The sequence below is a fragment of the Biomphalaria glabrata genome, chromosome 11 (assembly GCF_947242115.1).
Source record: "Biomphalaria glabrata chromosome 11, xgBioGlab47.1, whole genome shotgun sequence".
NCBI lineage: Eukaryota > Metazoa > Mollusca > Gastropoda > Planorbidae > Biomphalaria > Biomphalaria glabrata.
The window spans coordinates 16,695,157-16,717,441 of NC_074721.1; the positions used below are offsets into that span (position 1 = coordinate 16,695,157).

At 35.3% G+C, this 22,285-nt stretch overlaps 2 protein-coding genes across 3 annotated transcripts in view; one reads left to right on the top strand and one right to left on the bottom strand.

The window, feature by feature from the left end:
• LOC106051822 (uncharacterized) overlaps positions 1-7,657 on the bottom strand; it is a 115,130-nt gene extending 107,473 nt beyond the window's left edge. Inside the window, exons 1-3 of one of the 2 annotated variants that reach the window (XM_056004216.1) lie at positions 7,480-7,657; positions 6,186-6,280; positions 2,843-3,009 (exon numbers count right to left, since the gene is read on the bottom strand). In XM_056004216.1, coding sequence (XP_055860191.1) covers positions 2,843-3,009; positions 6,186-6,280; positions 7,480-7,542 — 325 coding nt within the window. In that variant the 5' untranslated portion in view covers positions 7,543-7,657. Of the gene's footprint in view, positions 1-2,842; positions 3,010-6,185; positions 6,281-7,479 lie in introns of those variants that run through there. The other variant, XM_056004217.1, reaches the window with a different exon arrangement.
• A 6,893-nt stretch (positions 7,658-14,550) lies between these two features.
• The window catches only part of LOC106051823 (uncharacterized), a 35,476-nt gene continuing 27,741 nt past the window's right edge, over positions 14,551-22,285 (top strand). The window contains exons 1-7 of the mRNA XM_056003717.1: positions 14,551-14,717; positions 18,305-18,413; positions 18,621-18,784; positions 19,649-20,079; positions 20,390-20,553; positions 20,757-20,866; positions 21,096-21,417. Of these exons, the coding sequence (XP_055859692.1) occupies positions 14,682-14,717; positions 18,305-18,413; positions 18,621-18,784; positions 19,649-20,079; positions 20,390-20,553; positions 20,757-20,866; positions 21,096-21,417 (1,336 nt within the window). The 5' untranslated portion in view covers positions 14,551-14,681. The remainder of the gene's footprint in view (positions 14,718-18,304; positions 18,414-18,620; positions 18,785-19,648; positions 20,080-20,389; positions 20,554-20,756; positions 20,867-21,095; positions 21,418-22,285) is intronic.

The following is a 22,285-nucleotide window of genomic DNA, read 5'->3' on the forward strand; positions in this document are numbered from 1 at the left end:
TTGACAACTTTTTCAAATAGAATCTGACTTGACATCTTTTTCATTTGTATTGACTTGACAACTTAGATTTTCACTACTACGAAATATCCAAGTGTTAATTTAGTCAAGCTTGTAAGTCATTAGTTTTCCAATGTGATTCAGGAAATCTATCCCATGCCCTTATGGTACTATGGAAGAAGGAGCACTAGTATGAATTGGTCCTAGCATGTGGAATAAGGGTCTGGGGTGACTGAGTGGTTAAGCGCTTGGCTTACGAACCTGGGGTCCTGGGTTCGAATCTCGGTGAAGAATGGGATTTTAAATTTTGGGCGCCCCTGAGTCCATCCAACTCTAATGGGTAACTGACTTTAGTTGGGGAAAGTAACTGCTGTTGACCGTTGTGCTGATCACATGACACCCTGCTCGCCTTCATCTCTTTGTCTTGAGTATGTTGTTTTTTTTACTTGTAAAATACGGTTCTTTATTTTATGAATTATTGCTTCATTAATTTTTTATATTTCTGCCCTGAAGTGTCTCTAAATTTAGTGATTTTACAAATGTTGTCACTCTTATCAAAAGCGAATATTCGTTTTTTCATAAATCTTAATACTTTATTTTGCGATTGTTTTAAGTTTCTTAATGCTTTCTTGATTTGGGGGGGGGGGGTCTCAAACAGAGGACATATATTCTTTAATTGGTCTAAACCAAGTTTAAGTAGTATTTTAGTTTGATGTTCTTGTTTGTTTTGTAAACATTTCTTAAAATAAGCACTAACGTTTTGTTTGATTTTTTTTTAATTTCATCAATATTGTGATACCATGATAACTGTTCATTTAGTATATAGTCAGTGTATCTGGTTTATCATGAATATACAAGTAAGTTTTATTATAAAGCTTATATCAACTCAATTTGTCTGTCTGTGTGTCTGTCTTGCCAAAAGTAGTACACGTTATTTCTCCGACACCCAATCTCGGATCAAGCTGGAAATTTAGCTGATGTACTTACTTAGACTTAGGTCCTCCCGCGACGTTCGGCGCATTGGGCGGCAAGCTTTCTCCTCAAAGATCTGTCACTGGCAATGTCTGAGGCCTCCTCCCACTTGGTGTCCACTGTTCTGAGGTCCTCCATGAAGGTATGGCGCCAAGTAATACGAGGACGTCCCTGTTTGCGCTTTCCTCGTATTGGCCTCCATGTCATCGCAACTCTTGGTATACGTAGTTCATTTTGTCGTAGAACATGTCCCGCAAACCTACTGTGACGATCTGTCACAACCTCTCTAAGTGTTCAACTCCCAGTTGGACATAGGGTTGCCTCGTTTGAGACCCGATCTGTGTAACTGACTCCCAAAATCAGCCTCAGCCATCCATCTTTGTTGAGCCACATTTAGTCTTCTCTCAATTTTCACAGATGGCTTCCATATTTCGCATGCATATGTTGCTGTGGGATGACGATTGTGTTGAGAAGGTGTATTTTTGTCCAATAGCTTGGTTTGTCCAAATAGGCTGCAGCCTTTGGAAAATGCTCCCCGCCTTTCCTATTCGGTACGCTACATCATGGTAGGCATCCCCATCATTTGATGCTGCCAAGGTATGTGAACTTGTCCAGCTCTTCAAACATTCTGACGGGGGCACCCTTTGCCTTATATCCCACTCGCAAAATTTAACTCTTATCCAAGTTTATGCGGAGGCCAATTTTGGGTGCCTCTCTATCTAGGCTCTCCTTCATTTCTTGTATGCTTTCATTTGTAGCCCCGAGTAGTGCAACGTCATCGACAAAATCCAAGTCCGCTATTCGATTTTGTTCACACCATGGAATACCTAAGGCAGTCTGGTTCATTGCTCTCCTCATTATGTAGACGATGCTAAAAAAAACTCGGTTGGTCCTTCTTCTGTTTTAATGCATCAACTAGATTGACTGTATAGGTGTCGTAGGATCTGAACGAATTTTTCTGGGATGCCATATTCTCTTGCTATTTTCCATAGTGATTCTCGGTGGACACTATCAAACGCTTTCTTAAGTCTACGAAACTGATCGTTAGCCGTTTTTGGTACTCATGACTTTGATCTATGATATTTCGTAGAACGAAGATCTGCTCTGCACATGATCTGTCTCTTCGGAACCCTGTCTGTTCTTCTCTGAGTCTCTCATCTACAGACTGTTGAAGCCGTCTCAACAAAACAGTGCTGAAAACTTTGACTGGGACAGAGAGGAGAGTAATGCCCCTCCAGTTGTTGCAGTCTGCCAAGTCACTCCTTTTTGCCAGTCCTCAGGGACTTTAGAAGTTCGCCTACAGAGATCTAAGAGATCAGTCATTCTGTTAACAATGCACTGCCCCCCCCCCCATGTTTTAGCATTTCTGCTGATATCATGTCTAGCCCTGGTGCTTTGTTGTTCTTTAACACTGCAATGGACATGGTAACCTCCTCTGCAGTTACTGGGTCTGTCATGACTTTGAGATCATTGTCCGGAGAGGGGTCCTTGAATTATTCCCCTTTATATTAGGCTGCCATCTCAGGCTTAATGAACACAAACATGAAATAGAAACAATAGATAACTCTACAATCTTCCATGTTCATAGAGTCTAGCAGAGTGGTTATCGCGTTAGCCCACAAGTTCGAATTCAGATCGTTCCCTTTATTTAAACAAAAAAAAAAATTTTAAAAGCTTGTTTGTTTTAGTTTTGCTGTTATTTTTACTTTTACTTACTGACCATTTTTCTGGGTGGAAAGACATGCTCCAATATGATTCCCATTTTTGTAATTCTTCTACTTCTATTAGGAAAATGCTTCTTGTGTTGTTGTTTTATTGTTCTGTATATTATGCAACTGATTATATTTATGTTTATAATAATAATAATATATACCAGCATCCTTCCAAATCCCTTGCCAGCAACGCACCATTATCCACCTCTGACTCTCCGCATCCGGTCCTGCGCAGACGGTGCCGTGAGGAACTAGCTTAGTTATGTTTCTGTAGGCCAGTGTCTTCAATGACGTCAAATATTCTGTTGGTAGATCGTCCTGGAATGAGCTTTGTAAAATATCAGTTTGGGAAGTAACTTCATAGCTATACAAGTACTGCTACATTTCTAATGATACTGTCACTAGACACCTGCACCCAGGGCCGGCCCTAGCATTTGCGGGGCCCTATCCTTAACGGATCGCGCGGGTCCTAGTCTGGTTAGGGATAAGCATAATGTTGAAATTATTTTTTTTTAATTAGAAAATAGGCCTACTTTCGTCTTTGCAATAAATTTTTATCAAATGAAAGCTCGCAATGCCACTTTTTTATTTATTGGCACCCCAAAATGTCAATTTCGTCTATTCTTCAGGAGATCTGAATAAATTCAAAAAAAGTTGAGGACTTTATCGTATATTTTGCCTTTTCATGAGATTTCCTGGAGGCCCTGGAAAATCAGGAGGTCGCGAAAACCCTGTTATTTTATATACGGGTTATAATGGTTTAATTTAATAATGTACACTTAGAATTAGCGCGGGGCCTATGAAAGCGCGGGGCCCACTGCGACCGCATAGGCTGCAGTGGCCTAAGGCCGGCCCTGCCTGCACCCCCAATGTAAGACAAAGTCTTAAAAGAAAGACAAAAATAACAAGAAACTTTAAAACAACTAGGCTTAAGGTTTTATTGATGAAACATATCGGGAAATCAAAGGCTGTTGTTAGTATCAAATAAATATATATAAATACTTTTTTTTTTAAAACAAAGCTTATGTTAAGGGTAGTTATATTTATTAAAATGTGAAAGTTAAAAGTGAACCTCCACGCGACAAAGCTGCTACGCCATTGGGCTTAATTATAGTCTCACGCTTTAATTACATTTTAAACCAAGAAAAATAAAAAGAAAATACTTTAACAAAAAAACAACATATATTTAACGTAGTTCTATCTATCAATTGGTTTGGATCAGTCCCGGGTACGCTATTCTGCCTCAGCGTGGCACTCGGGTGGAAACGATCGCTAGAGGAAGTGATTAGGCTAAATTAATAGCAAAACAAGACTTCTGAGGGGGTGTCCAAGGCAATGCGAGAGCTTTCCCATTGTATGGTGGGGAGTGGAAAGAGAGCGTCCACGCCCCTGTCGATAATCCATATGCCGTTCCTCAAGGGACCGTTACACTAATGGCGAGTGCTGCTCGGTTAGCTAGTTAAAACCTAGGAAGATGGCGGGGGGTCCTTGTGGGGTCGGCCTTCGGCCATGTATTCTAGTTCATGCGACAGGACTCCAGGAGTGTCAGACACATTGGAAATAGCAACGCTTTATATAGGCATTGGCTTGGACCTCTTCCAGACAGAACGATTTCTTCAAGCAGGCTTACACGCCTAGAGTACAAAGAGCCTTCTGTTCATCTCTTATGACAATCTTATGGATCAGTCATGTAGTTGCGTTTGTAATAGATCTAGACCAAGACTAACAATAATAAATCTGTGCGAGTACAAATATTTTTACTAATTGTTTTTGTTTAGCGCAATCACAAGCTTTTAGTCTTCTCTATTCACTCTGGTCCTATCCCTTATCTGGATCAGTTGGGAAAGGGAGGAAGGGGAGAAAGAGGGAGGTATTTATGTGAATGTTAGCTTGACAGCGTTTTCAATGCATTTATAAAAAAAAAAGGTTGAACGACCTGATTTCGAACGCGAGGGCTAAAGCCAATACACTAACCACTGTGCAAGGGAAGTGCTTATGAAAATAGGTTTTAAAGTTATCTGTTGTTAGTATCAAACTTTTCTCTCTACAAAGTAAAAAGGGGACTAATTCAACTTATACCACCACAACAGTCAAGTACATTTTTTTCCCTTTTCGAGATACCAAACAAAAACTATAATTACCAAAAGTTAATTAACTAATTGTTGTTTTTTTTATTGATACTTGTTTTTTCAGGTAAAAGAAATAATTGATCAGCGAAACCTTTTTTCTCAAAAAGAAAAATTCAAAGACCGAAAAGCACCGAGTAACACTGCCAGTGTGTAACACTGTGTGCTGCAAGCTGCCTAAGGGTCAACGGCTTCTTGTTTTCCCTCAGGGTTGACTCCCGAAGTCTTTCCCATTTTTTAGCATAGCTGCAAGGTTTTCCTTGTCCTAGATGGGTAGCCACCAGTCCATCACCCAAGGTTAACGAGCCCCTCCTGCCCGAAATTACTGATTTAGGCGCAAGCTACTCGCCTTTGCCCCTTCTCCTGTAAGTGGTAAACAATGATTTATTGTCCCAACATTTGAGCCACATGTGAAGGCCAGTATTTGGACTGGTTGTCAAAGGTTATTTGAGACTCGTGCATTTTAGAGGTAGTAGAGGTAATTAATAAATAAGTTATAGCTTTTTTATAACGCTACTTTCATGCTTATAGCATGCTCAGAGCGCTATGGTCCATGATGGGAGGGGGGGTATCTCGAAGTTTTTTCCGTGCTGCCTTTGGGGCTCAGTAAACACATTTCTGCTCGAGTCGGGTGTCGAACCTCGAGCCCTCATTCATAGTTAGCCAAGCCAAGTTCAAGCGTACTTAGCCTCTCGACCACGCACATTACCACTTCCAACTTCCAGCAATGACAAACGCTGCCAAGAAAACCACAACGTCAAGTCCACGATAAGTTGGACACGTAATAACCATGTAAATGTAAACATTTTGAAATATTTTTATTTAGTATCTTCAGTATATTTATTTAATAAAATTGTTCAGGATAAAATAACAAGCTTATCTAAAGTGGAACAACTTTGCCCTTAAAACTAAATCTATCAATCATGTAATGTTATTTCCCTTATTTTATATTAAACAATAATTAAGTACCATTAGTTAATTCAATAGTTGTTGTTTTTTTCATTAATTCATACATTGTTAGAGACAATAAATAATTGTTTAAAGTTTCAACTTGATCAGAGAATGCGTGTGAGAGAAATAGCGTTCACAATTATTTAAGGGGACTAAACCCAACAAAATTAGCCATATATATGAATACCGAAGGATTAGTTTCTCTTGTTCGTATAAAATGAAATAATTAATTACTAGTAATTAATTGACTAATTGGTTACTTTTTTGTTTGTTTCATATCTTGTTTATGCCAATGAATAATTTTGCAAAGTTTCAACTTCATCCGAGAATGGATGTGGGTGAAATAACGTGTAGGCTACACATTTTTTACCAGACAGACAGACAGACAGAGTGAGTTGATATAATCTTTGTAAAAATCTTGGCGTACCTTGTTTGTAATGAATCTCGGTTCTCTATCAAATTACTGAAGTGGTTGGGACTTCGACAAATCATTTTCTTCAAATGTTCAAATAGTCTACAGCTCTGTGGAGAAGTAAATTATTCGTGATTGTAGTTTACAATAAAAAGCCTACACATTGCTAAAGAATCTAGGCTTAGGCCTACATGTCTGTGCTGGTGTGTTCAGTGCATTACCCAGTTAAATAGAAGTTTGGTTGTTGTTGTTGTTTTCAAAGAGGGGTCTAATTTATTTTTAGATAAAAAAACAAAAAAAAAAAAACACACAAAAATAGAAAACGTTAGAGGTATGTACAATGTATGAAACATCAAAGAATGGTTTTTATGCGGGATCTTTTTGTTTATATGCGTTTAATTAACTTCAGAAAGTTGACTGCTAACGATGGATAAGAAATAGTTTTACTTTTGTGCTTATAGTAAGCCAAGATAAAATAAGCACGTTAAAGTATATATAGTAGGCTACATTCATTCGACATACATATATATATATATAAACTAGTAGCCTGCCTTACAGCATATGCTATTATAAATGTGAGTACCTGTAGGTCTAACCTAGTCATCATAGTTTGTCCGTTAAACTCCTCAGAGTCAGCTTTGAGGGTGGGGGAGGGGGAGAAAAGAGGTCTAGTACAAATTACAAATAGCAAAGTATGCAATAATACATTCTTCTTGTCAGCTCGTGACCTCGCCGTAGGCCACCTCTTTCTCGAGCACTGTGCACATTGAGAACATAGAATAGAAGTGATGTCAGTGTTTCACATTGCTACGCTACCCAGTCACAACCGGCATATTTTGACACAACTGATCAACTTATGCAGACAAGTTGTCCGCCGGGAAGTCTGTTTAACTTTTCTTCTTGTCTTCTGCGCATGTTGTCGGCATTGCATCTATATTGATCTGAATGCCTAAATCTAGATTATCTGAATACCTAAATCTAGATTATCTGAATAACTAAATCTAGATAGATCTAAAAACCTAAATCTAGATTGATATGAATACCTAAATCTAGATTGATATAAATACCTATTTCTAGAGTGATCTGAATACCTACATCTACACCGTCTAGACTCTATACCTTGCTTTATATCTAGGACCTATAGGCCTGTGACTACTTAGTAAAACTAAATATCTATATTCTTGAGTCCTAGTAATTAGTATGTATGTATAACATTTAAAATAGATCTAGAATGACTAGAATCAAGATGAGTTATTATTTTATAATAATTGAATACAATACTAATTGACTAATTGATGGCTTGCCGTACAGGGTGTAAATAGCAAGTGGCTGCACCTAATAGGATCCAATAGACAACTGTCTTCACCAACATCTGTTTTAGTTTCACTTTTACTAGATCTATGTGCTAGAACAGTGGGCTTCCATAATCGTTAAGTTTTGTCTACCTTCTAGACTTAGTGTTGAAATAACATAACATAGTTTAGAAATATAAGTTTTAGTTTTATTTTCTATTTTGTCTGTTTTAATGCTGAATGGTGCGACTAATAAAATGATGCGCATAAGTTACGATTTTATTATTAATTTTTTTAAATACATTTTTCTTTACAAAGTTATATCTAAATCTGTCCGCCGGTCTGTTTGTATGTCTATCAATCTGTGTGTCTAGTAAAAAGTTTATACATGTTCCTCCCACATTAATCTCGGATCAAGCTGAAATTTTGCACAATTATTTCTTTTACCTGACAACACAAGAATCAATAAAACAAATTAACCAATTAGTTAATTAACTATTGGTAGTAAATTATTTTGTTTCATCTCTCAAACAAGGAAAAGAAATAGTGCTTGCCTGAAGAGGTGGTATAAGCTGAATTAGTCCCCTTAATAGGTCGCCGCTCTTAATTGAAACAAACAATATATAAATATATGATCTTTTCTAGTCATAAATACCTCACTAGAAGAGTGGTTAGCACGTCGGCCCGAGGTGGCGAGAACCAGGATTCGAATTCAGGTGTCAAATCCACAAAGATATCCCTTTCTTTCCCCCCCCCCCCTTATTTTCCCAACTGGTCCAGATAAGTGATAGGGTCATAATGTATTGAGAAGGCTAAAAGCATTAATCGCGCAGATTTATTGTTTTTGGTCTAATTACATGACTGATGCAAACTAATTAATACAATTGCAATTCGTATAAGCTTTGTGGGTTTTCAAGTGTTTTTGTTTTCCTTGTTTTCTATTATTCTTTGTGTCCCAATCCTTCCACTGGTGCAAAACCAAAGCGGTGAAGCGAAGAAGTCACATCGAGACCAGCCGAATTCCATAGCGGTTTTCATCTATGGCGGATACCTATTTAAAAATTTGGCGTATCCGGTGTACAGAAAATAGCTATGTATGGCCTATACGATATATTTTTGATCTATTTAGTACTATAAAAACAAAACTCTCTGCTCATTCCCTTGCAGCAAATACGAATGTGTATCGTTTAGTTAGCAGCGGTGATTTTTCTTTATATGACCTTCTTGATAATGTTAAAAATTCGACTATTTATTGTGAAGTTAACGCTTGGAAATTTTAGCGACCATGCAGCAATCATACTGTAATAACTTAAGTGAGACAACTCAACGAGGCACATATATCTTTATTTACACGACATCACAAGTTCATAAAACATCATCTTTCTCGGACACAGTCTTTTCACTTCGGCTCTCAACTTGGGCGGAAATCGTTTTTGTCACCTCTGTCAACATCCGACTTGTCTGGTCACTGATAGTGCGCACCTTCTTTCTGCACTATCTTGGATGGCGGTGTGCATGGCAAGGCTATAACAATACATTACTCAAATTTAGGCTACTATTCTATTGTAGGCCAACCATCAACATAAGGTTTGTTGACATCGTCGAGGCTTCAAAATAGAAGATTCTTGCCACCAGTCATAAGGCAGTAGAAAAAAAGTAAACCGACCATTGTGCCTACCACATCACAAGAGAAGTTCTTAGTGGGCTAAATGATTTTTTTTCCTTTTTGAACTATTTCGATCCTGATCTCTCTCTCTCTCTCTCTCTCTCTCTCTCTCTCTCTCTCTCTCTCTCTCTCTGCGGCCTTTGAGAATCAAGGCATACATAGATAACCTAGCTATTTTCTATCCTTTCTTTCCAGCGCTGAAGGCGGTGATACATGTCCAAATTTCTTGATGACAAACATCTAAGTCTCGCCTCTGTCAGCAGTAATGTTTTACTACGAGAACTTATTTTCCTATAATACTTCTCAAGAGATACCAAAACCAAGTGCTGTAATCTAAAGTTTACATACATTCTACTGATTAGTCCTAAATGAGGTACTGCGTAGTTTATGTTGTAATTTGTAGTAGTTGAACCCGAGTTCATATCCTGCCCGCTTTTGCTTAACCACCGGCGGACAACGGCTTTTTTTCTGCATCAGATGTGGGGAAAATATGCATGTCGCATCAGGGTTTGCGTAGCCATGGTAAACACTGCACTCATCCTTAACCATCTGAATCGAAGACATTATATTATTATAAGTTGCAGACAACTGAGTCTGAATTATTTTAAACATTTAAAAATCGTAGCATAAATATTTTAACTGTTGAAACTACTCCAATTTCGTAATCACAGAGATGTTATTTCTATGGTGAAGATGTACGCACATCGTGACGTATTGAAAAGCACTTCCGCTTTAATTAGTTATACTTATCATTTTATAGTCCATGTTATTGAATGTAATATGCTTATTACAAAGCTATTATAGCACAGTGCAGGACAGGCCATTGGCTCATATTTCTCACGGCTACGGCCAAATTTTGATTCACGGTGCCACCGCTGATCTCCGCTTCGACAGGTCTGGGAAACCAAAAATTCTCGACCTGTATGGTGACATGTATGCACTACGCAAAACTGCAGGTTTTCTGTGCAGGGCTTTTACAAGAGAGGATTTGAGCCTCTCAAGCCCTCACTCAAATGGAGTTTGATGATGATGATGATGATGATGATGATGAGCTATCGTAGCATAAATATTTTAACTATATTAACTACGCCTATTTCGAAATCACAGAGATGTTATTTCTAAGGTGAAGATGTACGCACATCGTGACGTATTGAAAAGCACTTCCGCTTTAATTAGTTATACTTATCATTTTATAGCCCATGTTATTGGATTTAATATGCTTATTACAAAGTTTATAGCAATTCACTCACTCTGGTAAATATTTTAACACGTTATTTTTCCAACACTCATTCTCGGATCAAGATGAAACTTTACACAATTATTCATTGGCGAAGACAAAACACAAATCATTTTTTTCTAATGACCAATCAGACAATTAATTACTGGTAGTTTGTTTAATATCAACAAGAAAAAATAATTTTTTACTATTCACAGACATGGCTAAATATGTGGAGTTTGGTGCTCTTATATAATTGTTCTAAGCGGTTTTTCTCCCACATCCATTATCGGATACATTTGAAACCTTAAAAAAATTCTTTTTTGTAGCTAACAAAACATGAATCAATTTTAAAAATAGCCAATTAGTTAATTAATTATTTCTAATTAATTGTTTTGTTTGATATTGAAAAATGGAAGTAAATTTCACTTTGTTGAGATCTATAGATGTAAACGCTTAGATAAGCTTGGTTTTTCGTGTGTGTGTGTGTTGTTGTTTTTTTGTGTTTTTTTATATTTTGCTTTTTTTTCAGTATGAAACAGACCATGAAAATGAATCTCGAACAAAAGAACATTAAGAAAAGAAAATATAATAATGATTTTTTTCACGTTGTTTTTTTGCTTCAATAGTTAAAGCAGCAATTGAAAAAGTCCAATTCGTCATTTATGACGAAGTTCTATTAGCCGAATCCTTGAGGCCTAATAAAACTTTAACTTTATTTTGGGGATAGCAAGTATCCGAGCTATGCAAACAAAGACACACAGTATTTTAGATGTAAAGTTTGCTGGCCGTGGATGTCTGGCTGATCGTGTAGCATGCGCTCTGACCTCTCGTCTCGATGATCCCGGGCTCAAACCCATCCTCCACTATCCTCGCCATCCATCATGCTCGAGGTTTGGGTTACAAAAAGCTCTTGGGAAAATATTTTTGATGTCTGTACAGGTGGTACTCCGAGTATATGCTAGTATGTTGGTCTGGATTTCAACGTTTACAAATGGAGTCATCATAAGCCATGGTAACTCACTCAATAATTTATATATTTTAGGAGGGGGAGGGGGAGAACGGCGTAAAAAAAAATGTGTCCCCCGGTAGGTCAAATCAGGGGCTATTTTGTTATTATTGACATAGTGGAAAGCAGCGGGAAGAATATGGCATCTGAAAGAGAGAGATTAAGTCATGGAGAGCTCTTGCGAAATGTGATGGACAAATGAAAAGATGAAGAGAAACCTTAAGTAGACGCATGCGGCCAACGACTTTAACTGCATTAGATGTAGCAAAATATGCAGATCGCAGCCCGGTTTGCGTGTTATATACTGCACTCATTGTTAATCTTCGGAATAGAAGACATTGATTTATTATTAGTAACAAGGGTACTGCCACAGGAATAACAAGAAGTTATTAACAAGATGGCTTTTTTTTTAAGTTTAAAACCCCTCCAGATGATTTTGAGTTTAAGATCCCCCTACAGAGCATTTGGAGTTGGAAAACCCCCAACAGATGATTTTGACGATAAAACTTCCCTTTTCGATATAAAATCTAAAGCAAACTACAGCCACTTAATTCCAAGAGCGTATTCAAGAGAGACTACACATTTTTACCTGTGGCGGGGCTCCATCAATAAAGTGCAGTGAATAGTCATCTGCCGAAATTGAAAAACACTAAATGTGGCTCAATAAAGATGGCTAAGATAGATTTTAGGAGTCAGTTATAGGGATCGGGTCCAAATCAAGAAAATCCTATGCCGAACTGTGAGTCGACCCCTTAGTAAGATTGTGACAGAGCGTCGCATGAGGTTTGCGGGACATGTTCTCCGATAAAAAGAATTACGCATAAGAAGAGTTGCAATGATATCCTAGTACAACATGGCGCCACTCATTCATGGAGGTCCTCATGGCAGGTGGGAAGAGGCTTCAGACATTACCAGTGACAGATTTTTATGGAAACATCTTGACGGCAAATGCTCCGAACGGCGCGGGAGGGTCTAAGTCAGTAAGAATAGCACATTAGGTTTTTGAAATAAAACTTTTTGATAGCTGGTAAATGTAGTGTAGATACCTCAGAATATGCATTTTGTTGGCTTCCAATATCAGAAATAGTGCTTGGCGGCGGGGCTTCGCCCCGCGCTGGGGAAGCTCCTAGCGCTCCCCCAGACCCCCTTGCAAGTAATGGCGGGGAATCTACAATTTTTCCACTAACTCATGGAAGAACCTATTCTAGGGCACAATAAACGTTTTCCGAAAGAATGAAGGGTCAAAATGTAATAAAGATTATGTACACACACACACACACATAAATACATATAAATTTTTTTCGCGGGGGGGGGGGGGGGTCGGGGGGGGGGGGAGAAAAAATCCCCCCCCAACCCCCCACCCCCCACCCCGAAAAAAAATCCTGGCTACGCCCATGATAATACTATCTATATTATAAAGTAGAATGTGAGGGGTATGTATGTATGTATGTTACTTATAGACATCAAAACCGCTTGACCAATCTTGATAAAACTAGGCAGGAATGTTCCTTGGGTACCAACTTAGACCGTAGTGTATGTATTGTAGCCCTAAAACAAACTTAAGACCCTCAAAAAAAATAAAGTTGTCCGACTCTATTACAGCTATAGTATTTTATGGATCTAGGCCATGTCTACAATGTTGACATGAGAAAAGATAGAAAGGATTTAGACCTAGATCTAATTTTAAGAAATACACTTTGCGCAGATAGTTTTTTACTTTGACACATGAAAAGACAAAAGAAGATCCATTGATTTCATTATATAATAAAATTAACCTTCAATTTTGTGTTTCAAAAGCATTTTTTACATTAATTAGTTCCTTATATCTGTGATTACAGATTTCCTGACGAACATTCTTTCATTAGACAATTCCGTAATAAATCGCGTACTAAATATTAATTCGTTTAATTGTTTACTTTATAATCCCATCCCTAGATCTAAAACTCTAATTCAACTCTAAGATGATAAAACTTCTCTTCGAACAGATAGTTTTATACTTTAACACATAAACATATTAATTAAAGTCCATTCATTTCATATTTTGATCAAATAAACATTCAAATTTGGTTTTCTAAAGCTACATTCGTTTACGAAAGCTGCGAAGCCGAGTTAAAGGCCTAGATCTATATTCATTCATGAATCGCGTACTAAAAATTATTTCGTTTTATTGTTACTTTATAATCCCATTCATTTAACAAAGCTATCGCTCTTTTCGTTTTTAATAGATAAGAATGTATCGACTTCGGGTAAACCCATTTTCGCAAACCTAATTTTATTTTCGTAGCGAAAGAGAAATAACGTGAAAGGATCATTAGCTACGTTTAACATACATATAAATCCAATCCACTAGATTATTCAAAAGCATTTTTTACATAAATTAGTTCCTGATATCTACAGATTTCCTGGCGAACATTCTTTCATTAGACATTAACAAATGGTTACACATTAACACATCTTTCTTCTGAGGTCTGAGTCTATTCCTAGGCCTAGGTCTAAAACTCTTACTGAACTCTAAGATGATAAAACTTCTTTTCGCAAAGATAGTTTTATGCTTTAACACATAAACATACTAATTATTGTCCATTCATTTGATATTTTAATCAAATTAACATTGAAATTTGTTTTTCTAAAGCATTTTTAATACATTCGTTCGCTGTTCGCTAAAGCTGCGTAGCCGTGTTGAGATAGGCCTATATTCATTCATGAAAAAAAGTTCACGTTGCGCAGCACAGAACTCTAGATTAGTGTAGATTTAGATCTACGTCTACCTCAAGATCTACTTTATACTTTATACACATGAACATACAAAATTTAGTCTATTCATCTCAAATTTTAATCAAATATATGTAGGCCTACAAGCAAATGTTTGAATTTGAAAAAAAAAATGGATTTAATTAAGCCTATTAGCTATTTTGATTTGATAGCTTCATTCACACTATTTTTACATTGACACATTCGCTTTACTTATTACATTACTATTTCGTTTAATTGTTTACAAAACACTCTCAGTGACTATATCGACAGTAATGCGCAAATAAAGACCCGCGGGTCGCGGGTAACATATGTCTAGTATATTATATTATATATAACTTCTGAACTTCATAAGATATGATAAGAAAATATATAGGTCTGTGAGCTAGAATTACCTTTTTTTTATCCTCACTTCCGTTCACAGCGGTAATTTTAATTTCAATACAAAGTGAAAAGCAGGACAGTAGTAGACCATAACCTAAGCCTAAGCAGTTCAAGTTCAATGACTATAAAATACAATTAGATTGATATTTATGGATTTTAATTAAGGTTCTAGATCTAGAGACTATATTAAAGGATGTCTTTAGAAGGAACATATCATGATTCCCTAGAGGTAATTTAAAATAAATCTAGATCTAGATCTAACTCAAGTTTACTCTTAAAAAGTTACTCTAGCTAGTGTCTCTAGTCACTCCTCTAGTCTAAGTCGACTAAGACTTAAGAGAAGACTAACTAACTCACTAAGTCGTCTAAGTCTAAGTTGACTTAAGTTAAGTTAAGTAGTGACTAAGTCACTAACTCACTACTCACTACTAAGTTACTACTGTTTAAGTCATTGTCTTAGACTTAGACTTACTAACACACTTACTAACTTACTTAATACTTACTCACTTAGACTGATTAGTAACATTACAAAACAAGTAACATTTAATTTAACTTAGAAACAGTAGTGTTACTACATCTTGACTAGATAAGTCTAACTCTAAGCTTCAAAAGTTTGATTAGAATTTTAATAATAATTTAAATAATCAGAGTCTAGATCTAGATTCTAGATCTATATGATATCTTGAAATTCTAATGTATATCTAGATTCTAGTACTAGATCTTCTAGTTCTTCTTCATTCTCATTTGACATGTCTGTTCAGATCAGTAATCCTATTTCTGAGATGAACGTGCAGTGCTTTACCGATTAGGCAGTTCTCCATATATACATAGTATAGTTTTTCTTCTATAGTAGGGTTTTGGGGCCAGAGTCTTGTTTGGGCCTCTTGATATAATATGCAGCTTTGAAGAACATGGTCAGCATTCTCTGGTGATGCGCCACAAGGGCGGGTTTCGCTTGTTGTCCCAACTTTTAGCTTCTAGAACATATGTTCTGTTGTGTCCGTTTCTGAGTCAAAAAATTATGTGTTGGTCATGTCAAGATAGCTTATAATAGGCGTCCTTTTTCTTGTAATAGGGGTGTGAGCTGATCTCATTTTCATTTATTCTACACTCTATTATTTTCATCATTTCTTCTGGGTAGAGGGATTTTCATTTGCTTGTTCGTTCTTTGGCCAGTATGTCTGCTTTTTTATTGCCTTCTAATTTAATGTGTACTGGAATCCATTGAGGAACATTTCCTTGCTGTTGATGTTAAGGGTTACAAGAGATGCTCTATATATTATGTATCTGAGTTTTTCAGACTTTGAAGGACTGTTTTTGGCATATATAAGATGGCTGTTGGGTGTACATAGGGGTAGTTTATTTTTGTGGTAGCTGCTAGTTCAAAAGCTTGCCTTTCTGCTCTATGGCTGTCTGAGAGATCACCAGTTTCAATCTAATAAACTTTTCAAGTCTTTCTCCAGTATAGTATACCAACTCCTCCATTTGTGTTGTATTTTTTAGAGGATCCGTCTGTGTAGACTCTGACCCATTGGTTGTTGGAAAATGGGTTTTTAGGAAAGAGTTCACTAATTCCTTGAGCTCTGGTTGGTGGTGATAGGATATTTTTTTTTTGCTTTAGTTGCTGTCCCTTATAGGAGGGAGGGATTATGTTGCTTCATTGACTCTATAGTTATATTTCCTAATTGGTATTTCTTTTTAATGTTCTGTGATTCCTGAACAAAATGAGTTCTTTTTAGCCGGATTTTGGATTTTGGATTTGAGTGGGTGCCTCTCTCAGGATTCTATTTTGGTGAATCGGGACACAGTGTTGTTTTTTTTTTTCTTCTTCTTTCATTCAAAGAAACCAGGGCAGCGATTTTCTCTAATGGGTGTTGTATTTATTGCTCCTGTCATAATCCTTGGTGCTATATTTTGTACCTTGTCTATTTTCTGTAAGTTGGTTTTAGCTGCTGAGCCCCAAGCTGTGTCACCGTATTATAGAGTGGGTCTTATGTAACTAGTGTATATAATATGTCTTTTTTTTTAGAATGTTGTGTTTAACTCCCCAGTCGCTGCCAGTTAATTTGTTCATAATTGATAATCTTTGGATGCCTTTACTCTGTATTTTTTTTTTAAAGTTAGTCTTGTGTCATATGTGACTTTTTTTTTTTTTTTACTAATCAAGAATCTAGATAGTAGATATAGAATCATAGATCTAAATTCTAGTACTAGATCTAGAATAATCTTGATGACTAAGTAAGATTAGCCCTAGGTCTTAGGTAGATCTACTAGATATAGTGTCTAGTATAGATCTAGATGCACCAAACAAATTTAAATGAATGATTTTTAAATTCTATTAAATATTAATATCCTATATATATATACACCAATAAATATGTAATTGAATGAAAGAGCCTTAGAGAATGAAAGAATGCCTGTCAACAATTCCAAATTTATTATCCTTATTAGTTCAAACATGACATAAGTCATAAAAGAGATTTTATTTTTGTCCGATGTTTGTTCATATGATATAGATTCTTCATGTTGTTTAAAGAAAAACTAAATGCATTTCTGCCAACTGGTAAGTTAGACAGTGATTGCAATTGTCTTAAAAATGACATTGATAAACTTCTAGAAATTAGATCTCTATAATAGTTTAAGACATAGGATGTCAAGCTAAATCTGTGTTGATTTACTAATATAACTTTACCTACATTTTTTTAATCTAACAAGTGCTTATTAATTAGCATGTTACTAATAAAAAATATAGTATAAAATAAATGTTTAAATGAAGCACAAAATTCAAATTTTAAGGATAATTTACTCATATTTTTATTTTATATAACAAATTAGCAATAAGTCATCTTGAGGTAAACATTTTGTGTGAATTTCTAAAGGATTGTTACCTCATTTGGATTAATTGTTTTGTTTTTTAAATATACCCTGCAGAAAATGTAATGAAAATGCCACTTTGAGGCAGGTTCTTTTCTTATGACATGATTAAATTCATTTCTTTAAAACCTGAATGAGAAATGGTTACTGATGTCAAACATGTTTTAACATAAAAAATGGAGGCTTGTGAGAGTACCTAATCTAGATCTATATATAGAGAGAGATCTAATCTGGATCTCTAGTTCATAGTTGTAGTTCTATCAATAATCATTCATCTAGAATCTAGATCCAAAGTCTAGTAACAGTATTATTAATTTAGCCATCAGGATCGCCAGATACCTGCACACACAATTTAATGAAAATGAAAAATGTTCATGCTATAATTTTAAGAATCATATTATCTGACAATACTTTTTCCAGTGGTTTATTTTGCACAAATAAATGTGGGAACATTTTCTTCACATTGTACTGGGTGAGAAGAATGCCCCTTTCTGAGTCAATGCCAATCATTGGGGTGTTTGTTTCTCTCTTGTATACTGTGTAGCAATAGCACATTGATCAATGAAAATAGTTTTGAAAAGAGAAATTCACAGAAGCTCAGGGAGTCATCTTTTTTGTCTTGCAGATAATTTCACATGACTAAACTGGTCGGAAATATAATGAATGGAATTTGATTTCTGGATAATATGACATTACTTGTAAACAACAGAGTGAAAGCTGGACATTTCTCAATTTATTTCAAAAACAAAATAAATTTATCTTAATGTTTTTCTTAATAATTGTGTTTGATCAAATAAGTAATTACAATACTTCTAGACAGTATGTCTTAGAAATTATTGTTTTATTTTTAGTTAAATACTTTTCTATTTTTAAACTTTTAACATTGTAAGTTTTATATTTGTAATGCACTTTTGACTTGTATGTTTCCTTGTCAACCTTTAGACAATAAAGAAAGAAATCGCACAGCTCTTGAACACCAATAGTAATACACATCCTCTAGCATCAGCACCATTTCAAAAGTTTCTATATGAAAGTATAAACTTTCTAAGCAGTAAGATATTTTTCTGTTTTTTTTTTAATACTTTTATAAAGTAAGGTAAACATAGTGATAAATTGTATAGAATATTTACTGTTATGAATTATGCTATGAATCCTACTAAACTTTATTTTTAAATTATTAGCTTAGAAGAAAAACTTAAAATTTTAAATGTAAATATGATCAAATAAAAACTCCATGTGTTAATTATTTTTTTTTAAGAAACCCCTGAAGTAAAGAAGTGTCTAGAATGGTTTGATGTTGTCTGTACAGCACTGGAACTTCTGATCCAAAAACAAGAGGAATGGGATCACAAGCGACTGTCTCACCAACAAATTCTTACTTACCTCAGCCACTACTTGTATCATTTGGTCAAAATTGAAGGCGTACGTTACTTTAAAATATTGTTGGCATTGTAGTCTCTTGAGTACCTATTTGCTTAACATTTATCCATGATTTAAAGTAGCTCTTCTATCAATTTGTTACTATGCAATAGTGTGCCAAGGTTTCACATTTTAGGGATTCATAACAGGAAAAATGTTCTATGGTATAAGTGTTTTAATAGTTGTAATAAAATAAATTGAGAAATGCAAATCTAAATGTGCTTTTGACAAAGCTTTCCATTCTTGGATCAAGCTGAAATTCTGCATAATTATTCATAGTCAATGACATACATGAACCAATAACAAATAATTTATCAATTAATGGTAATTAATTAGTTTTGTTTTAGATAAAAAAGGGAGCTTATTTTGCAGTTTGAGATATATGACAATTTTACAGTTTTTTCCCTTAGATAAGCTTTGCTTTTAAGCTAGTTGTTTTTTATAAATGTATATTTAGCTTGTTAAGGAATACTTTTTATTCAAATGTAGATAACTGAGATTTTGATGAACCCAGACTTCGTTACTAATTTAGTCAAAAGTATTCTCATAACTACCAGTAGTCTAACAGTTGCAAAAATAACATTTTGTCAATGCCTTGGCTGAAGCCAGGAAGTCGAAATTTTATCCAGTTGTTAACTAATCCTCTAAACATGTTAGTCTAATTAATTTAATTGAAAACTAAATTTTGTTGTTTGTTGAAAAGCATTTATTTATGACTTAAATATAATATGGCATTCCTGTTTTATAGATTTCCTTTCTGGATCATAGCCTTTTGTTTATAAGTGAATGTTAAGACAGCAGTTTTTTTCTACATTGCATACTTTTGCATTGTTATATTTTGTAAAGCATCCTGATCTTTTTTATTAGACTCCCCTAGAATGGTACCTGAAGTTGGGCTATGCCACCTTAGAGTTCCTTGCTGCATATTCCTTGACGCCAGGCTACCATAAAGACTTCACTGCCAAGCTAGTGTCCAATGTTTATGGGTGCCTGTACAACTGTGGCCAGAAAGCCAAGAAAGAGTCCCGGGCAGAGGATAGCACACAAGTGTTGAAAGTCTACGAGCTCCTGCTTTTGGCATGCTCTATTCAGTGTATGGATGTAACTAATGCTAACAGAGATGGACTGAAGTCTGCTAAAGAGTTTTTAACAAGTTTAATCCCACAACTGAGTCCGAGACAAAAATGTAGCCAGAGAGAAGTGACCAGTGTTTATGTTCTAGCTTTGAAGACTTTTACCCTACAGCAGAGAGATGTGCAGTCAGAAAGTAGTCAGTCATACATGATTGATTTGTTTAGGTACATTATAGTTGTACTTTAGTAGCCTGTTACCAATAGATAATACCTGATTATACATTAAATATTTTATTATTCTGGTACCAATAAATACCTGATTATAGAATAAAGCATTAATGACGTGTGTACCTTATTATTCTGTTACCAATTGATAATACATGATTATAGATTAAATACTTCATTATTCTGTTACCAATAGATAATACCTGATTATAGATTAAAGCATTATTGATTTGTATGTGCATAAGAATATTTATTTCATAATTTAATAGCTGTGGCTATTTTTATTTTCTATGGTCATGATATCTTGCAGATTAACCTTAACCCAGAGAAATCTGTGTGAGATGTTGTTAGGATGTGAAGGAAATCTATACAAGGTGAAACTACCCAAAGTCACTTCTTACTTTCCCTGTGATAGCGTAGAAAAGGTTAGGCAGCACAATCAGTCAGTTACAGCAGATATAACGGAAAATATTGGTAAGCTATTTGTCTTTTGGTCTTAGGCTTGTAGAATGTATCTTTTTATTGGATTATCGAGCTGTGTTTTTTTTTTTTGGGGGGGGGGGGGGTATACAGCTAGTCCTGCCAATAAGTTTTGTTGCTAGTGGTTTCTTTTGGTAATTAAAAAAAATAGAAAGTATTTAGCAAAGCCTCTGTTATTCACTCCTTTTTTTTTTCAGCACAAGATATTGTTCTTTCAGTTTTAAAATTTATTTTCAAACTGTCATCTCTGGTTGATGGTCAAGAGAATGAAAGAAACAAGCCTTTAAAGTCATCATTGGAATTAAATGTATGTTTTAATGCTATTATTTAAAAGTTAGGATTGTATCATTTTGATGCAATCATTTTCTGTTGTTGTTTTTTACACTTTGAAAAAAAATAGATTTCCTATGGAATTGTAAATGTCTAGAAGTGTGTTTTCCTAGAATTTGAATATTTTGAAAATAAAAAATTAGCATATTTATATCATCCATGTAATTCGATGTTGCTATCAAAATTACATTTCCTTATTTTTTTAGTTTCTAAAAGATATACAGCAATGTATAAGCCGGCTGCAAGAACTTCTCTCTGAGTCCCACAAACCAGTCAGTATTGCTATTAGTGACAGCCTTGCAGCCCTTACACATTTAAAACTTGATCCCAAACCCATGCCGCTTGAGGTTCTTCTGGTCATCTACCAAATGATGAGTGTCTGTGTGGAAGTCTTTGTTAGAGATGTTCTGTACAAGGCAGCCAAAGAAAGTCAAACATCATTGGTCTCCTCAAGAATTTATTATATGGCTGTGGGGGATAAAACTAGAATGAGTGCATTGCAGGCGCTTTTAAATCATGATATATCAGGTGAGTGTAGCACACAGCCATAAACACATCAAGACTATGTGGCCTTAGAGTACAGTTTCTTTCAAATCTTGCTATCCATGGAGAAGATAATGTAACGCTTATCTGTTTTTATAGCCAACGGTTAATTAGGTTGTCTTGAAGTGGCCAGCACAATCACCAACCACCTTTACTTTCACTAACTAATGTCAGGTATCCATTAGAGTTGGGTGGACTCTGGGACTTTCTAAGAGTCCAGATGCTCGTAATCCTAGTCATCATAGGGTTTCAAAAGTGTTAAGCCAAGCACTTGACCACCATGTCCCATGAAATCTTAAATTCTCTATATTATTGAAATTCCCAATCGAAGTAATAGGTTGAATATTTTAATTTATCAAAATAGCTTTTTTATTTTTTATCCCAATAGTTCTTATAGCCAGCTTAGTGCTGCTGACCTTATCACTACAGAAATATTTTTCAATGTAATTAAAGATAAATATGAAATAGTTTACGATTATCCTCAAATCTGGTCTTAACTAATTATTGCTCAGATCCATGGCCACTGCTTTAAAAGTCTTTTGTTTTTAACAATAAATATTCTAAATTGTTAAATTTTTTAAACCCTTCAGACTTCTTATCTGTAATTGATGAGTTAAAATCTGATAATACTTGATAGGGGAGTCATAGTATTTTGAGTATTCTTCACTTTTATATATGTGGCTTTCAATTTGCGCTAATGCTTTGCAGGCTTGTGTTATATATTCTAAAAACCTGTACTGTTTGTTTTTAAAATCAAGGCACATATTTAGTTCTTAGACTAAATCTATCTCACTTATTTTCATTTGATAAATAACAATTTTCATTGATAGCTTTTGTCTTGGTCATATTCCTA